The sequence below is a fragment of the Desmodus rotundus genome, chromosome 2, assembly GCF_022682495.2.
Source record: "Desmodus rotundus isolate HL8 chromosome 2, HLdesRot8A.1, whole genome shotgun sequence".
NCBI classification, from domain to species: domain Eukaryota; kingdom Metazoa; phylum Chordata; class Mammalia; order Chiroptera; family Phyllostomidae; genus Desmodus; species Desmodus rotundus.
In genome coordinates, this window is record NC_071388.1 from 182,773,395 (window position 1) to 182,790,185 (window position 16,791).

A 16,791-nucleotide genomic window follows, 5' to 3' on the forward strand; every position below is an offset into this window, starting at 1 on the left:
TATATAGGTACTGAACCTGAAAACAACCTAGCTCCCAAAACTGAAAGCAAACATGTATGTCCTTATTTTGTTAGGTAAGCCTCTTCATTCATTAGGAAAGCCAAAAGTTTTTGGTCATAGAAAATGTTCCATAGAATTCATTTTACCTTGTAAACTATAATATAGCCAAGGCTACTGAGCTGAAATCATAAAAATAGATAATGCTGATAGTTTACAAGTGGTAGACACTTTATATGTTACTGTCTACCACAATCTTTATAATAACCCTATGAAGACAGGTGCTGCTATTTTTACTACCATATAGGTGGATATAATTAGGGTTAGATTAGGTATTTTATCCATGGTAATATATCAGGGAAATGTTAAAGTCTGGCCTGGAACCAAGACTGACTACAGAACCCAAACTTAACCACAAAGCCTTACTGTTGTGTTCTCCTGTAACAGTGACACTAATAACAGAGGTTTTTAGGGTTGTTGCAAATTATGGGCCATTAGGCCATTGCCCTGTTTGTCCTTTGCGGACATCATTGCTGGCAGCTTGGTTCAGAAGGTGAATAAAAAGTAAGCTGGTGAGACACCAGTTCCTGACCAAGCAAGTTAGTGGCACAAATCCTCAAGCTTTCCGGGTTTTAATGTTGCCATAGCTATAAAAATTAAAGAGAAACATTTGGAGCACATCTTTTAGAGATGCAGAAATAGACTCCAATCATATTTTTGGTGTATTTTTTTTAACCTTTTTGAAGAAAAGACAAAAGTAATTTCGCCAGTCTCAATAACTTTGTATGCCCATTTCAGATGGAGAAAACAATAAAAACATCACTATTGCAATTTAAATTATATGCGAGCTCAAAGACAATATAAAATAAATAATGTTAACAGTAGCTATTCCTGGATTGTAGGACTGTGGATGATTTCTTTTTTTACTTTTTAGTATTTTTCAGACTTTTGGCAATTACTTTGGGAAAAAGGAACAAGGAAACAACTTTATTTAAAAACAATGTACTTTAAAATCTTACCTGTTAACACCATCCAGACCTTTATCTATATAGGCCTTTTATATTTACATTTTGGACATTGAATGGTTTATTTTTACACCACCAAGTTAAGAACCATGTCTCCACTTTAAATGCTAAGGACAGTTTTTACTGTACTCTTTTTTGGTACTGTCTCCCTGTACATGACACATAAAAGATGGAAGATACTGTATGTTGGGTTTATGGATCTATCCCATCTAGACCAACAAATATTTTTCATCCCATACTGTTACATAGGTTTTCTCTACTTAGTTGAACAACGTATGCATTGTATGTTTTAAATGCATTAATGCATTACTTTCAATACTGCTGAATTAATTGATATTTAAAAGTTTGTATTTCCTTCCTAGTTAAATTTCTCTATCAGAAAATTCTGGGGCTGCTTTATTGCTCAAGGTAAGGAAATGCACTGCAGTGGATCAATTCTGGCTTCTTTTTATTCCTGCCTTCAGGAAATCAGCTTAAACACTATGGCTTATATTTCATTGGTTACTGCTTCTGGGCCCAAATTTTTGACATTTGATAGTTTGTGTTTTGTTACCGAGAGTATTTATACAAAGAACACATACTCTGTTATTTCCCATATTGTACAGTGTCCCTTTTGTAAGAAGTAAATTAGAATCAGTATTAATTGCTCTGGTTTTATTTTCATTCGGGGGGGGGGGGCGGTGTATGTATGTGTGTGTGCATGTGTGCGTGTGTGTATATATATATATATTTTTTTTTTTCAATTCAAACTACCTTGTCACTACTACAGTCCTATGGTAATACCCAAGCTTTGAAATAGGGAAACAATAATTAGATTTGTATTGAGTACTTTAGGAAATAAAGCATTTTTTGTTTATGCCATCTTGTAATCTTTATTAAAAGAAGAAAAATAGAGCACATCCAAAGTTCATTTGTTCTTAGGCTGTAAGAGCACATTTATTTCCAGGTGGTCTACAAAGATAGTTATGTGAAATAAATATCCATAGTTGAAATATAAACTTTATATTGTACAAATACTGAAACCTATTTTGTTAAAATACAGTTTGTTTCTAACCATATCAGGGCTAAGTTTTACAGTTGATGAAAGATTTCAAAAAATATGAAGTTACACCTGTCTAATCTTAATATGCCCTGGTGTTCCTGTCTTTCTTGTAAAGTGGTTAGATACATTAGGCAAATTTTAGTTTTTGTCTAAGGTTAAATGCATTCTGATTTGGTATAAAAGGTAGAAGATAGGTATTTTTCCCCATTTAATATAAAAAGTAGCCATTTATTCTGAAAGAGTTGTCCTCAGCCTACCTGTGATTAAAGTTAATTTATTTCTGATTCAATCACTGATCTAGATTTAGACAAATAGTAACTGTTCTGTGTTGTTTGTTCTGTCCTTTCCTTTACTCCCTACTGAAAATGTGGCGGTTTTCTTTATTAGCAATCTAGGTATAATAACAGCCACATTTCTGTTTCTGGTCTCTAATAACTAGTCTTGGGAAAATATGAATGGTTACCTTAATTTTAATGACAAAGTTTTTAGTGTGCTCTTCAAAAATGGAGTTAAGACTTGCTAAAGTTACAACTAGACTTGCTAAAGCAGTTAATGTTGCATTTGGGTTAACTGGACAACTACATATTCTTGTGTTGAGAGAAAATGTTAGAGACACAAGAACTGAATAATAAAAATCCCTTGTATGATTTTTTATTTGTATGTTTGTTTTTGAGAACCTTTACTCATGGGAAATCGAGGGCAGTATCCCTTCACATAGTCTGAGATTCAGGCTTCTGGCTTGGAGGAGGAACTAGTGATTTTCCTCTGCGTTATGGTGTGTGTATATGCATGTGAAGGAGATAAATATATTTGAACTAATGTATTAGTGAAATAAATCAGTAAAATAAAAAGAACACAAACCAAAGACATAAAGTCAGCATTTTCTGGGGTACCCAAAGGTGACTGAATCTTGGCAGAACAAAGACAGTATTGCATTCTGGGGAATTTCACTGAATAAAAAAGAAGAGTTAAAAAATACTTCTTTCCGAATGGATAACCAAATAAAGAAATAGGACTAGGCATGTGAAAAGATTTTAAGGAAAGACTTAACTTTTCCCTGGGTCCATTTTTCTGACCCTCAGATAAGGTCTTTCCAGCCTATGCAGTACTTGGCCATAGTAGTGGTTTTTTCAAGAGCTCGTGAGCAATTCAGGCCAGACTCCTATGGATGAGAGGTAGGCCGCATTTTACCTACTCCAGTCCATACAATGACTCAGATATTACAAGCAGTTCTCTTGTAAATAATAAATAAGCTTCTTTAGAACTAAGCACATTGAAACTTCTGTGAACAATTAAGTTAAAATGTTTTCTTATGGGAATGCAGTGGTCTGGTTGACAAAAATAACACACCTGAGAACTGCCTCAACACTAAAAAGTGGGCAAGAAAAAAGACCAGGAGATTGAGTGATTGGTGTGTGTACACAGTGGCTGTTTTCATTAGCTTACATTAATTTGAATTAAATATCCTTCCCTCTAGTACTTAGATTCAGAACCCTCTAAGGGTTACAGCTTTTCCTTAGTAGTCAAATGGAGCTTTGGATGACGTCTCCCAATTAAAGGGGATAGTAGAAAAATAAGACACTTGTTGATTAGCTTTCTGTAACTCTGGCAGGAAGTATAGTGTTAAAACATGTCAAGAAATGTGTAAGTATGCAAATATGTATAAGGATAAGGTGTTTAGAATTTCTGCCCCATTCAGATAGAAGTTTCTAGGTAATTTCAGGAATGCTGTTGTCAGTTGCTTAGGGAGTGTCCTCCCCTTCTTTTCAGGAAGAATATGCATACTATATGTTATGGTTGCAATGTGTTTGGACATTCTTATGGTTTGTGATAAGGAAAGAGATTTTTCTATTTCTACAGAGGATGAACTAAACAAATAAATCTTCCTGCTATTTTCCCATGAAAATTTGATAGTAGATTGAGGGGTGTCCATGATTTTCTATGAAGGAAAAAAAGTAATACTACATTTTAGTCTCTAAGTGGAAAAAACAAGCACCAGGTTTTCTCTGTGATTTCATTAAAGCAGATTGAGTTCTCAAATCTTATTCTGCCTTTCTATTAAAGTCAAAACTGGTCTAGTTCTAGTGCTATTTTCCATAACAGAAAATTCTCCTTGCCACTCTTTTAGTTAAAAACCAACCCTAAATCACAACCTGGTTTACACAGTGTCTCTTATCCACATAAAGAATTTCTCAGCTAGCAAGGCAACTTACACATAAAAGGCTTTCCAAAGAAATAAGCCCAACTCATTGACAGAATTCTTACTGTTATTTCAAAATTAGTTTTGTTACCTATTTCAAACTAAATGGTTTCAAGTATTTCCTACATATCACAGATGCAAACCCAGGATATTAAAGAGAAGTCAATTTAAACGTGGTCTTTACCATCTGTCTAAAGTTGCCTGACAAGTGTTATATTCACAAACACAATGCTTTTGTGTGTGGACTACAATATAAACTCCTTTACATAAAGGCAGTATGTTGCAAAATTGATGTTTCAAGACCACTGATGAGACATCATAACTTCAGTCAAGCATTAAGAAGTTCATCATCTGAGTGTCCAATAGCATCTGGGTTTGAAAGTGGATCCATGTCTGCAAATAGACTGAACCAGGCTGATACGTCTTGGTTACCATTGTTGGGAGCTATTAAAAAAAACATACACTCATTAACGAGTCTCAGATTTTTGAAATCACATTACTGTGCCACTTTTATGATTTTAAAGTAAATGCTTGTTTTGAATCAAAAAAAGACAACTGACAAGAATAAACTATCAATTATATCTTCTTCGGGATAATTATGAAGAACTAATGCAGACACCAATACTTTGCTGAGGCTCTTATATCTAAGTGATTGCATGTTCCTCTGAGAAAAGACCTAATTAAAAGGCAAGCAGTAATGAAGTTTTCTGAGAATCACTAAGATAATTTATACAAGGCTCTCAGATGAGGTTCAAAATTAAAAGTAATCTTTGTTCCTACAAAGTAGGAACATTATATTGTAAACTTAGTACTTAAAAGTATTTATTATAAAAGCAATATTAAAATATCGACATATGGGGAAAAAAACACCTAACCCTATCACATTAACACGCCCAACAGTTATTTTGGTTTACAGTTGTTTCATTTGTCTTTTCCATGTGTACTTTACAAATTTTTAATATTTTTTAAAATTTTTTTCAATTATAGTTTACATACAATACTGTATTGCTTTCAGGTGTACAACATAGTGATTATACATTTATATAACTTATGAAGGGATCATCCCAATAAGTCTCATACCCATCTCACACCATACATACTTACGACAATATCACTGAATATATTCCCTATGCTGTACTTTAAATCCCTGTGACTATTTTTATATGACAAAGAGAAATTGAGAAAATCTCACTGATAATTGTATCAAAAGAATTAAATATCTAGGAATAAATTTAACCAAGGGGATAAAGGATCTATAGTCTGAAAACTAAAGCATTGATGAAATAAATTGAAGTCACAAATAAATGGAAGGATACACCGTGCTCATGATTGGAAGTATTCATATCGTTAAAAAGTCCATACTACCCAAAGTAGTCTACACATTGAATACAATTCCTATTAAAATACCAATGACATTCTTCTCAAAACTAGAATAACCCTAAAACGTATATGGAACCATAAAAGACCATGAATAGCCAAAGTAATTTTAAGAAAGAACAAGGTTTGAGGTGTCATACACCGATTTCAAACTATACTACAAAGCTATCATACTCAAAACAGTATGGTACTGGCACAAAAACAAATACAAATATCAATGGGACAGAATAAAGTGTCAAGAAATAAATCCTCATTATGTGGTCAACTAATACACAACTAAGGAGATAAAAATATACAATGGAGTAATAGTTTTTTTTTAACAAATAGTTTGGGAAAACTAGACAGATACGTGCAAAAAAATCAAAACTGGACCACTTTCTTACATGATATACAAAAATAAATTCAAAATGGTTTAAAGATTTAAATGTAAGGCCTGAAATATAGGTAGTAAATATTTTACATTAGTTTGAGTAATATTTTTTTGGATATGTCCTCTTGAACAAGGGGAACAAAAGCAAAAATAAACATATGGGGCATCATTAAACTCAATAGCTTCTGCCCAGTGAAGGAAACCACCACCAACAAAACACCTCCTGAATGGGAGAAGATATTCATTAATGATACATCCAATAAGGGTTTGATATCCAAAATATATAAGGAACTCACAACTCAATTAACAGCAACAAAGAAATCCAATTAAAAATGGACAGAGGACATGGAAAGTCATTTCTCCAAAGAAGACATACAGATGGCCAACAGACATGAAAAGGTGCTCAAGATCACTCATTATCAGGGAAATGCAAATCAGAACCACAAAGAGATCACCTTATACCAGTCAGAATGGCTATTACCAAAAAGTAAACAAACGTCTTGGAGAAGATGTGGAGAAAAGAGAACCTTTGTGCACTGTTGGAGTGGCTGCAAATTGGTGCGACCTCTGTGGGAAACAGTATTCCTCAAAAAACTTTAAAAACAGATATACCATATGACTTAGCAATTCCACTTCTGGTAGTGATCCAAAGAAAACAAAAACACTAATTCAAAAGATAAATGCGTGCCTGTGTTCATTGCAGGATTATTTACAATAGTCAAGATATGTGAGCAATCTAGGTGTCCATGAATAAAGATGTTATTTAGATATATACACACACAACAGTGGGATATTATGCAGACACAAAAAAGAATAAAATCTTGACATTTGTAACAATATAGATGGACCTAGAGGGTATTATGCTGAGTGAAATAAGCCAGAGAAAGGCAAACACCATATGGTTTCACCTGTATGTGGAATCTAAGGAAACATAAAACAAAACAAAAACAGACTCATAGAAATGGAGACCAAAAGGATTCTTACCGAAAGGAAGAGGTAGGTGGATGGATAAAAAAAGATGAAGAGGAATACAGTGAATAATACTGTGGTAAGTTTGCATGGTGACAGATGGTCACTAGAATAACTGGGGTGATCACACTCTAAGGTATAAAAATGTCAGTCCCTATATTGTATACCAAAAGCTACCATATACAACTATATATAAATTAAAAATTTGATAAAAATAAATGCAAGAAAGAATGAATACCTGACCTTAATCACATGGAGACCTCAGCTAAATTGAAGAAAGAAGCATTTTAGTAAAAAACAAGAAAGCATAATAGAGGGACTATATTCCATTAAAAAGTCTATATCCCAAAAAAATTTTAAAGCTGTATAAGTGCATGGGATTAAATAGCTAAAGAGATATGGCAAGTGAATACAATACCTACCCCTAGACCTGCTGTACCAGCGGGGGAGAGTGCTATAAATTCCCTAAAGTTTATAATCACACTGTGATTGTGCAAGTGAATATGTTCTCAGGAAACTAAAGTCTTTAGGGTTAAAGGGGCATGATGTATGTAAGTTACCCTCAACGGGTTGAGAAATAACACTGAGGCATAAAGCAAATGGGCCAAAACACTAACAATAGGTGAATCTGGGTAATAGGTATACAGATGTTTTTGTGGTATTTTCATTTATGCACAATTTCTGTACATTTGAAATTCCAGTTTTAAAAGTTTTAAAAAACATCAGTGACTAAGATTAATATGTATGTAAAGTTCTGCAAGACAGAGTGTGTCTATTTTCTATGTATACCTTACGTGGAAATTACAACATGGGCCAGCTCTGCAGACAACAGCGGGGTAAGTACTCAGTATGTTAGCGATGACTGTGTGCCAGGCCCTATGCTAGTGAGTGCAAGATTGCAGTATTTGTCACTAGGCATCTGGTAATCAGAGAGCATCTTCTATCCCCAGTGGTATTTTCCGTTGTAAACAACCCTTAGCACAAAATATAAAAGGTTAAACTACAGAATTTAGTTTACTATGACAAGCTTACAAATTTCTATTCAATGCTGTCTATGGTGACTGATAGCCAGGTACAGCTTTCATTCTAATTCATTGGTTATAAAGTATTTTTCTGGGTAGTATGAGGTGAAGACCAAAATGGTCCCTTTCTACATTTATCTGAATTTGATCGCTAATATGATGGCAAAGAATATAAGTAAATAACTTACATTTTGTTAATTTCTTTGGACTCTGTGAAGGCACTGGTTTGTTACCAATGTGTGAAAGGGGAAGTTCCAATCCCCCTTTGGAGGCCCAGCCTGGGGGGAGGGAAGTAATGAATTATCCACTGTTAATCAAGTAGGAAGTAGCATCAAGTAGCACCACAGAAACAAGAAAAGGTAAAAATATCTAATAAGTCTTCATACCAGGGTAGGGAAGATTCTAAAGTATAAAAGGTATAAAACACAATTTATCTGCAATCATGTATTTTATTCAAATCTAAACTTAGCCCCAGCTAGAGTTAAATTAGACTTCCCTACATTTCTCTAAGTGGTTTTGAAACACAGCCATGCACTACATAACGACAATTGAATCGACAACAGATCACATATGCAACAGTTGTCTCAACATTATAAAAGAGCTGAAAAATTCATGGTGCCTAATGCCATTGTAGCCGTGGTGATGCAACGCAATGCAGTGCAATGCAGTACGTGCCTGTGGTGACGCTGGTGTGAACACCACACTGCCAGATGTATGAAAGTACAGCACGCAGTGACAGTAGTGGGCGACACTGTCCGGGTTTGTGAAAGTGCACTCAGGTGTTTGCACAATGACAGAATCACCTAATGACACACTTCTCAGAACGTTTCCCCATCTTTAAGGGCCACATGACTGTAAGTATTACAAGTTTTAACAATTGCAAATGGATATGGTATAGAAAGAGAAGTCCTAAGGAGTCGGGAAGAGAGGAAATAGACCTAACAGAATCTTGAAGCCAACAATTATGTTTATACCCTTGGACTCAGTAATCCTAGTCCTAGAAATACAAGGAAATAACTGAAGGAAAAAGTGCATGAATGATTATTGTGGCATTATCTGTTAAATGAAAAAGTACAATAAGGAATTAAGTAGATTATGGTGGGTAGACATGACAAAATACTATGTAGTAATTTAAAAGATCATAATACTCCATTGGTACATAGGGAAATGTTTGCTGTAATATGAAATTATTTATGCTTTAATTAAATCTCAGTACTGGAAAGGAAGTTAGATTATCCTGCCTACTACCTTCCTTGTATGGGAGAGATCATTTGAAGCCCAAGAGATCATTTGTAGGATCATTTGGGATTCCTAGAACATAGATCTTTTAACTCTCAAGGCATCTCAGTTTCCTGATCTACATCACAGGAACAAAAGAAGTAAACATAAAGGAAAGACTAGCAGAATACAAGAGTCCTGTACTAGGAGGCAGGAAACCAGACTTTTGTCTTCTGATGACTTTCAATTAAACAAAACAAACACTGAACATCAGCTGCCTCAGCTATTACATGGAAATACCCCATCAGCCTGCAGGAAGAAGGGACCAGAGCAAAAGTTCTGAGCGGTGAAAAAATACTGTTGATCCCTGGCCGGGTAGCGCAGTTGGTTAGAGATTCATCCTGCTGTACCAGGCTGTGGGTTCAATCCCTAGTCAGGGAACATACAGGAGACAACCAATGAATGCATAGATGGGTGGAACAATGAATTAATGTTTCCCTCTCTCTCCCTCCTCCCCCTTCCACTCTCAAATCAATTAAAAATTTTAAAAGAAATATTGTTGAGATTGTATTGCCAGAAAGAGAAGAATCCAATGCTGCTAGGCATGTGGCAAGTTAAGGAGAAAGGGGTTCATAGAGGAGAATGAATCAGTTTGTAATTATGTGTAACAATTGGGCCAATGATAAGCCATATGAAAATTACTGTTTTCTAAATTTTTACAATAGCAAAACATTTGAATTATCCTAGAATACCTCTTTATCAAATAATACCATCCCTTCTCACTTTTAGGCTACGTAACAAACTCTTACTGAGTGATTGTTCAACTAATATGTATTTATCGAGCTAACTTTCTGCTACAAAGGTGAATCACCCCACAGAGCATGCATGCCCTTGAGATGCTTTCAGACTGCGTAAAATATAATGGTCCTGCAGATGAAGTATGAACATAAGTATTTTAATACAAAGTACAATGCATTAAGACACTATTAGGTACTGTGAGGCTTTTTCTCAAGAGTTAAGATCTACTAGGGGATAAAGATAGAGATATACGGCAAGATAAACTGATTATAACCATGAAAACAAACCACTATGAGGCCAGAGGAGGGAGAAACCACTTCCATTTGGCAGTACTGGGGACGTCTTCAAAAGTTGGCTGTCATGGAGCAAACCGTGGATTGGGAATCTAATACTCAGGCTCAAGCCCAAGTTCCAGTACTGAAATATCATAATTTAAAGAAGCGGCACAAGCAATGATGCCAGAGAGGGATCTGAAAATACTCAATATAGTTACAGGAAATGGTAGGTATTGTGAATTCATGTAGGAGATCAGGGTGGACATGCAGGCACAGGCAGGTTTTATCCTGGAGCCCATGATGCTTCATTTTTAAGTCATGTAAGCAGGGTGCTGACATCAGAATCTGCTTTTGGGAGAGAGAACTCTGGAGGATGCATAGAGGGTTTGGGAGGACTCTAGCAACAACCCAGGAAACCAAATGAGGCTCTAAGTGGCTTTGGTTGTGGAGGCAGAGAGGAAAAGTGGGAAATTTAAGACATGTTTTAGAAAGAAATTGATAGGACTTAATAACCAATATGGAAGTGGGGAGCAAAATGACTCCCAAGGTGCTGAGTTGAACACATGATGATAGAACAGTAGGTGAAGAGAAGGAATCCTTGATGTATAAACAGAGCAGATGACCCTTTCCTCGGGAAAATAGCCTGCCCCCAGCCTCCAGGGCTGTTCCTTTTTCCCTTGTGAACTCTGAACCCACAGAAGGAAAACACCAAATTTTACTTGGTGGAAGAATCCACCTGCCTGCCCTCTGTAGGGGTAACCTAGCAAGTCAAGAGTTTCAGACAAAACACTGATTTTCTGTGTAGAGAAGATACCTGGAAAAGTCAATGAAGAAAATGTGGGGTTTAGTGGAGGTGGCAAGAAAGCAGCCCTTGTTTCAGACTCCAGTGGTGACAGTATTTGTTGTTTTTCCAGTTGATTGTGTGACTACAGATTTCATCTAGTAGCACCGAAGATAATTAAAATCAAATCTTCTTGATTTTAGCATCCACACGTACAATGTTTTGTTTCACAAAGACAAAATAAGTCGTGGGTGTCCAAATGTTTCACAGACACTTACTGTTGAAAGCTCCAGCAGCATGAAGGCCAAGGTCAAAGAGGTGTGAAGGAAGGAATCGGGCAGATTGAGCCAGAGGCTCAGACCCCGCAGAAGGCTCCTGGGACCTGAGACTGGCATTGAGTCTCCCCAGGGCAGTCTGGCGTTCTCCGGTGAGTTCACTAGTACTCGAAAAACCAGGACTTAGGAGGTTGTTCAGAAACGAGAGTTCCTTCTCAAAACCATCTTCCAATGAATCTACAGGTAAATCTTTTGCAACTGTTGAGTGAAAATAAAAACAGGATGGCTTTTTTCTTTTTGAAGAAATGAAAGGATGTAGAGCAAATCAAATTTGTTTCACTGCTCTGATATTTTATTAACATAATTTTCTATAAGCAAACTAATTGGAAGTTTATGTGAAAATTATTTCTAATTAGATAGGCTATGGACCACAGTGGCCTCATTTCACAATGACTATATAATGGTTATGAATGTCTACACACAAAATAATTAAACAACCGCCTACGTAAGACAGGCTACAGGAGCTGCAAGGAGAAATACAAATTAATAACACGAGACTTTAATATTTCAGTAAAAAACACTCCACGAGGAGAAAAGAAATTTAAAAATCTCAACAGCATAATCAATAAGGTAGTTGTTTTGAATGTATACAAACCCTAATAGAAAATATATCTTCTCAAGCATACATTGAAAATTCACAAACATTAGTTATACTAAGGCACAAAAAAATCAGTGAATTTCTCAAAGTACAAATATTACAAACAACGTGCTCTGATTACGATGCACTGAAAAGAAATCATTTAAAAAATAAAACCAAAAGGCTCTTCCACCTGCAAATTTTAATACATTCTATTAACTCTTGTTTGAAAGGGAAATAGAATTTTTGAAAAATAATAATGAAGACATTTCATATTACAGGGTAAGACGAAAGTAGGTTTACGGTTCATACAGAAAACAAAACAATAATACAAGAATAAACTCTCATGTACTCACAACTGTAAACCACTTTTGCCCTACCCTGTATGATCCATGGGATACTTAAATATCAATGAACAGAGAAAAAACATGACCCTAAACACCTTTATTAAAAAGAAAAGGGGCTTCTAGCACAATAGAGTGAGGAGGTCTAGGGACCTGCTCACCAGTTTTTAAATAACTGGTGGAAATTATTTTTAAAACAACCATTTAAATTCTCTTTAAATTATTCTAAGAGCACACATCAAAGGAAAGAAACATTTATTCAAGAAAATCAATTAAAATTTGGTAAGAATGAGAGACTGGTATTTGAACTAAGAACCACTCTTTTCCTTCCCTCTCCCAATTCGGTAATTCCAATCCAGCCTAGTGCAGCCAAAAATATAGCACTCTGTCTCTCCCCAGGTCTGTGTCTAGAGTTTTCTTCCCAGGACGAGCAGGAGGAGGTCAGCATTTCATATTCTGCCCCAAGTCACCTCTTGCCAAGGCAAAGCCCTAGGGAGTGCAGTCAAGAGGTGGAAGCTGCCATTTGCCACTGAGATGCCAAGACTTCAGATGAAGACCTTGATTTGGCTTGCTGAGCACATGGGGGCCCTTATCACCTGACTTTGTTCATAAGGCGGTAGTTTTACCCAGCAGGAGGCAAACCAGAGACCAAAGACTACTGTCACCCTTCTCACTGCAGCTCCTAGAGTAAGGATGTCACTTGGAGAGAAACACTGTCCTACCCCCATATCAGCACTTTGCCTGGAGGGAGAAGCAAACTACCAAATAGCTCCTAATCTTTTCCCAAAGGAAAGAACTGCATTTGCAGCCGCGTTTGAAGAAATTCAAGCCCAAGGGTGCTCTCAGAAATAGTGGTGAAAGGCAACTGAGAGAAGACTGCTAGATTCCTTGGACAGTGAATTAGATTTATAGTAGCCAACTAGTTTGCCTGAAAGAGCCACCGAAAAAGCCAGCAGGGAAGAGCCTGCCTAGGATTAGAACATATCTCAACACTGACCGTGGGAACTATCCTGTCGAAGGAGTCCAATTATGATTGGTTTTGTCTGTAGAACAATTTAAGGTTCAGGGCATTCTTGAAAACAATAGAGCAAACAGGTGAAAATTAGTGGAGTTTAACAGCTGGGTGGTGTCAGGGAAAGAATGTGTCAGAATGAGCTCTTTCAAAGCCACTGTCATACCAAGGTGACTGGGTATAAACCCAGCCTGCAACCCATGAGGAGGTCCACTATTGGAGGAACAGATCCACTGAAATAATACAGCCTGTCACCAAGCAAATAATAACAAGCCCGAGAGGGGAGGACTAGTAGCTAAAGTTGCTAAAATATATTATCTAACATGTCCAGTTTCCAACAAGAAATAACAGGGCATGCAAAAAGAAAAAGTATGACCCATACAACGGCAAGAAGGAGGGCACCAGAAACTGCCTGTGAGAGTGACCAAGTACCAGATTTAACAGAGCTTTCAAAGTAGTCCTTGTAAACATTTCAAAGAACTAAAGGAAAGTAAGGAAGTGAGGTGACAGATGTATTAATTAACTAGATGGGGAGACTTTTCACAATGTATACATATATCATATCCACACAATATAGTACTTTGAGTACCTTACAATTTTATTTATCAATTACATCAATAAAGCTGGAAAAACTTTTAAAGGCACTATTTTAAAAAGTATAGAAAGTATTATGACAATGTTGCATCAAAGAGAGAACATCAATAAGGAGATAGAGATCACAAAAAGAACCAAACAAATACTGAAATTGAAATGTACAATAACAAATCAAAAATTCACTACAGTGAATCAACAATAGATCCAAACTAGCATGAAAAAGAATTAGCTAACTTCAAGATAGACTGGTAGAGATTAGCAATCCAAAAACGGGGGGGTGGGGGGATTGGATAAAGAGAAATGAACAGATCCTGGGAGAAATGGTGGGCCAACATCAAAGGTACCAGGACACACTGCCCTAGCCAGGTGGCTCAGTTCATTGGAGCATTGTTCTGTATGCCAAAGGGGTGCAGGTTTGCTTCCCAGTCAGATCACATACCTAGGTTGTGGGTTCAATCCCGGGTCAGGGCATGTACAGGAGGCAACCAAAGGATGTTTCTCTCTCACTTTGATTTCTCTCTCTCTCACTCACTCTCTCTCTCTCCCCCTTCCACTCTCTCTAAAATCAATAAACATATCCTCAGGTGAGGATTAGAAAAAAAAAGTAACAATATATATATAATAAGTCTCAAAAGTATGGGAGGGGGACTTTGAAGAAATAAGAGACAAAATGTCCCAATTTTGTTGAAAACATCAATCTACTCATCCAACAGACTTAACAAAACCCAAGGAGAATCAACACAAAGAGATCCTTAAATAGATATATCATAGACGAACTATTGAAACCCAAACTATTGAAAATCCCCACATTCATGGATTGGAAGGACCAATATTGTCCACATGGTAATTAACTCCAAACTGATGTATGAATTCAGGTTTTTTGTAGTAATTGACAAACTGATGATAAAATTTATATAGAAATGCAAAGGGATTAGAATAGCCAAAAAAATTTTTAAAGAAGAACAACGTTGTGGTACTTACACTACCTAATTTCAAAATTTATTATAAGGCCATGGTAATTAAAATAGTATGGAACAGAACTCAAAATACAGAAATACACCCTTACAGTTTTTGGTCACTTGATTTCAACAAAAATGCAGGAAAATTCAATGGAGAGAGGAGAATCCTTTTAACAAATGGTGCTGGAACAACTGGATATACATATGCAACAAACAAAAAACCCCTGAGATATCTCACATCATACACAACAATTAATTAAAAAAGATCATAATCCTACATGTAAGAGCTAAAATTACAATATTACTAGAAGAAAACTTGGAAGAAAAATCTTCGTGACCTTGGGTTAGGCAAAGTTCTTACATATGACAACAACAAAAAAAATCCAGAAAAAATGGTAAATTGGACTTCATAAATTTTTTAAACTATTTAATGGATACATGATGAAAAGAGTTACTGAGATGCATGGTGATAATAGTTGTATATCATTATGAATGTACTTAATGCCACTAAACAGTACCCTTAAAAATGGTTAAGAGGTAAATATTATGTGTATTTTACTATAGTAAAAAACTAGGGGAAGAGTAATGAACTACTGCTATATACAACAACAGTGAAGAATCTAACAAAACATTACACTTAATGAAAGACACAAAAAGCCAGACAAAAAAGGACTAGCTTTTGTATGATTTCATTTATATGAAATGTCCAGGAAAAGGAAATTTATAGGGATGGAAATGAGATTAGCGACTTCCTAGGGCAGGAAATGGGAGCAGGGACTAACAGGAAACAAGAATGAAAGAGTTTGAGGGGTAATGGAAATATTCTAATACAGGCTAGGCCGCAGCACCGTCTGGCCAGGGAGCACAGCCAGTATTCCTGCCTGACCAGAGGTGACTGTGAAGCCCAGCTAGTGACCCCACCTGCCCTCAGGGAACACACCACCTGACCAGAAGGGCCAGCCAGCACTTAACACAGCCAGTGGCCCCCCAACCGTCACCTCAGAGCATGGGTAGTAGCTTCACCCAACCAGAGACTATGACACATATAATTAAATTGTCAAAAGTCAAAGACAGAGGTTTGGAAGCAGCAAGAAAAAAGTGACTTGTCACACTTTTTCACACATAGTCTGATGAAGCCCTATCAGACTATGAGCAGACTTCTCAGGAGAAACTGCAGGCCAGAGGAGAGTAGGATGATACATTCAAAATATTGAAAGAAAAAAAAAACCTGTCAGCAAAGAATGGGAGTTCATCACCATTAGACCTGTCTTACAAGAAATGTTAAAGGGCATCTACAAACTGAAATGGAAGGAGGCTAATTAACCTCAGAAAAATACATGAATATGCACAACTCATGGGCAAACAATACATAGTCAAAGTCAGATTCTCTAATATTGTAATGATGGTGTGTAAATCACTTTCAACTCTAGTTTAAAAGTTAAAAACAAACATTGAAAACTGGATAATAATTTGTTATTGGATACACAAGATAAAAAAGATGTGAATTACAACATAAATAACAAAATGGGAGGGGGAGAGAAGTAAAAGTATAGAGTTTCTGTATGCTATTGAAGTTAAGCTTATCAGCATAAAATGGAATGTTATAAATATATTTTATGTAAGCCTCATAGTAACCACAAAGCAAAAAAAATGTATAATAGATACACAAAAAGTTGAAAGAAACAAAGCATACCACCACAAAAAGTCATCAAATCACAAAGGAAGACAGCCAGAGAAAAAAAAAGCAACACAGGAATTATAGAACAGTCAGAAAACAATACAAAAATGGCATTAATGCCCTTACCTATCAATAATTAAACAAATGGATTAAATTTTGCAATAAAAAGACAGCATGGCTGAATGGATAAAAAACAAACAAGATCCAATGATATGCTG

At 36.1% G+C, this 16,791-nt stretch overlaps 1 protein-coding gene across 2 annotated transcripts in view; it reads right to left on the reverse strand.

Moving 5' to 3' along the window:
• Positions 1–2,026: 2,026 nt before the first annotated feature.
• Positions 2,027–16,791, reverse strand: part of ICA1L (islet cell autoantigen 1 like) — a 46,454-nt gene continuing 31,689 nt past the window's right edge. For both annotated transcript variants that reach the window (XM_024564219.3, XM_045198293.2), the window contains exons 11-13: positions 11,353–11,607; positions 8,191–8,280; positions 2,027–4,708 (exon numbers count right to left, since the gene is read on the reverse strand). In XM_024564219.3, the coding sequence (XP_024419987.2) occupies positions 4,593–4,708; positions 8,191–8,280; positions 11,353–11,607 (461 nt within the window). In that variant the 3' untranslated portion in view covers positions 2,027–4,592. The remainder of the gene's footprint in view (positions 4,709–8,190; positions 8,281–11,352; positions 11,608–16,791) is intronic.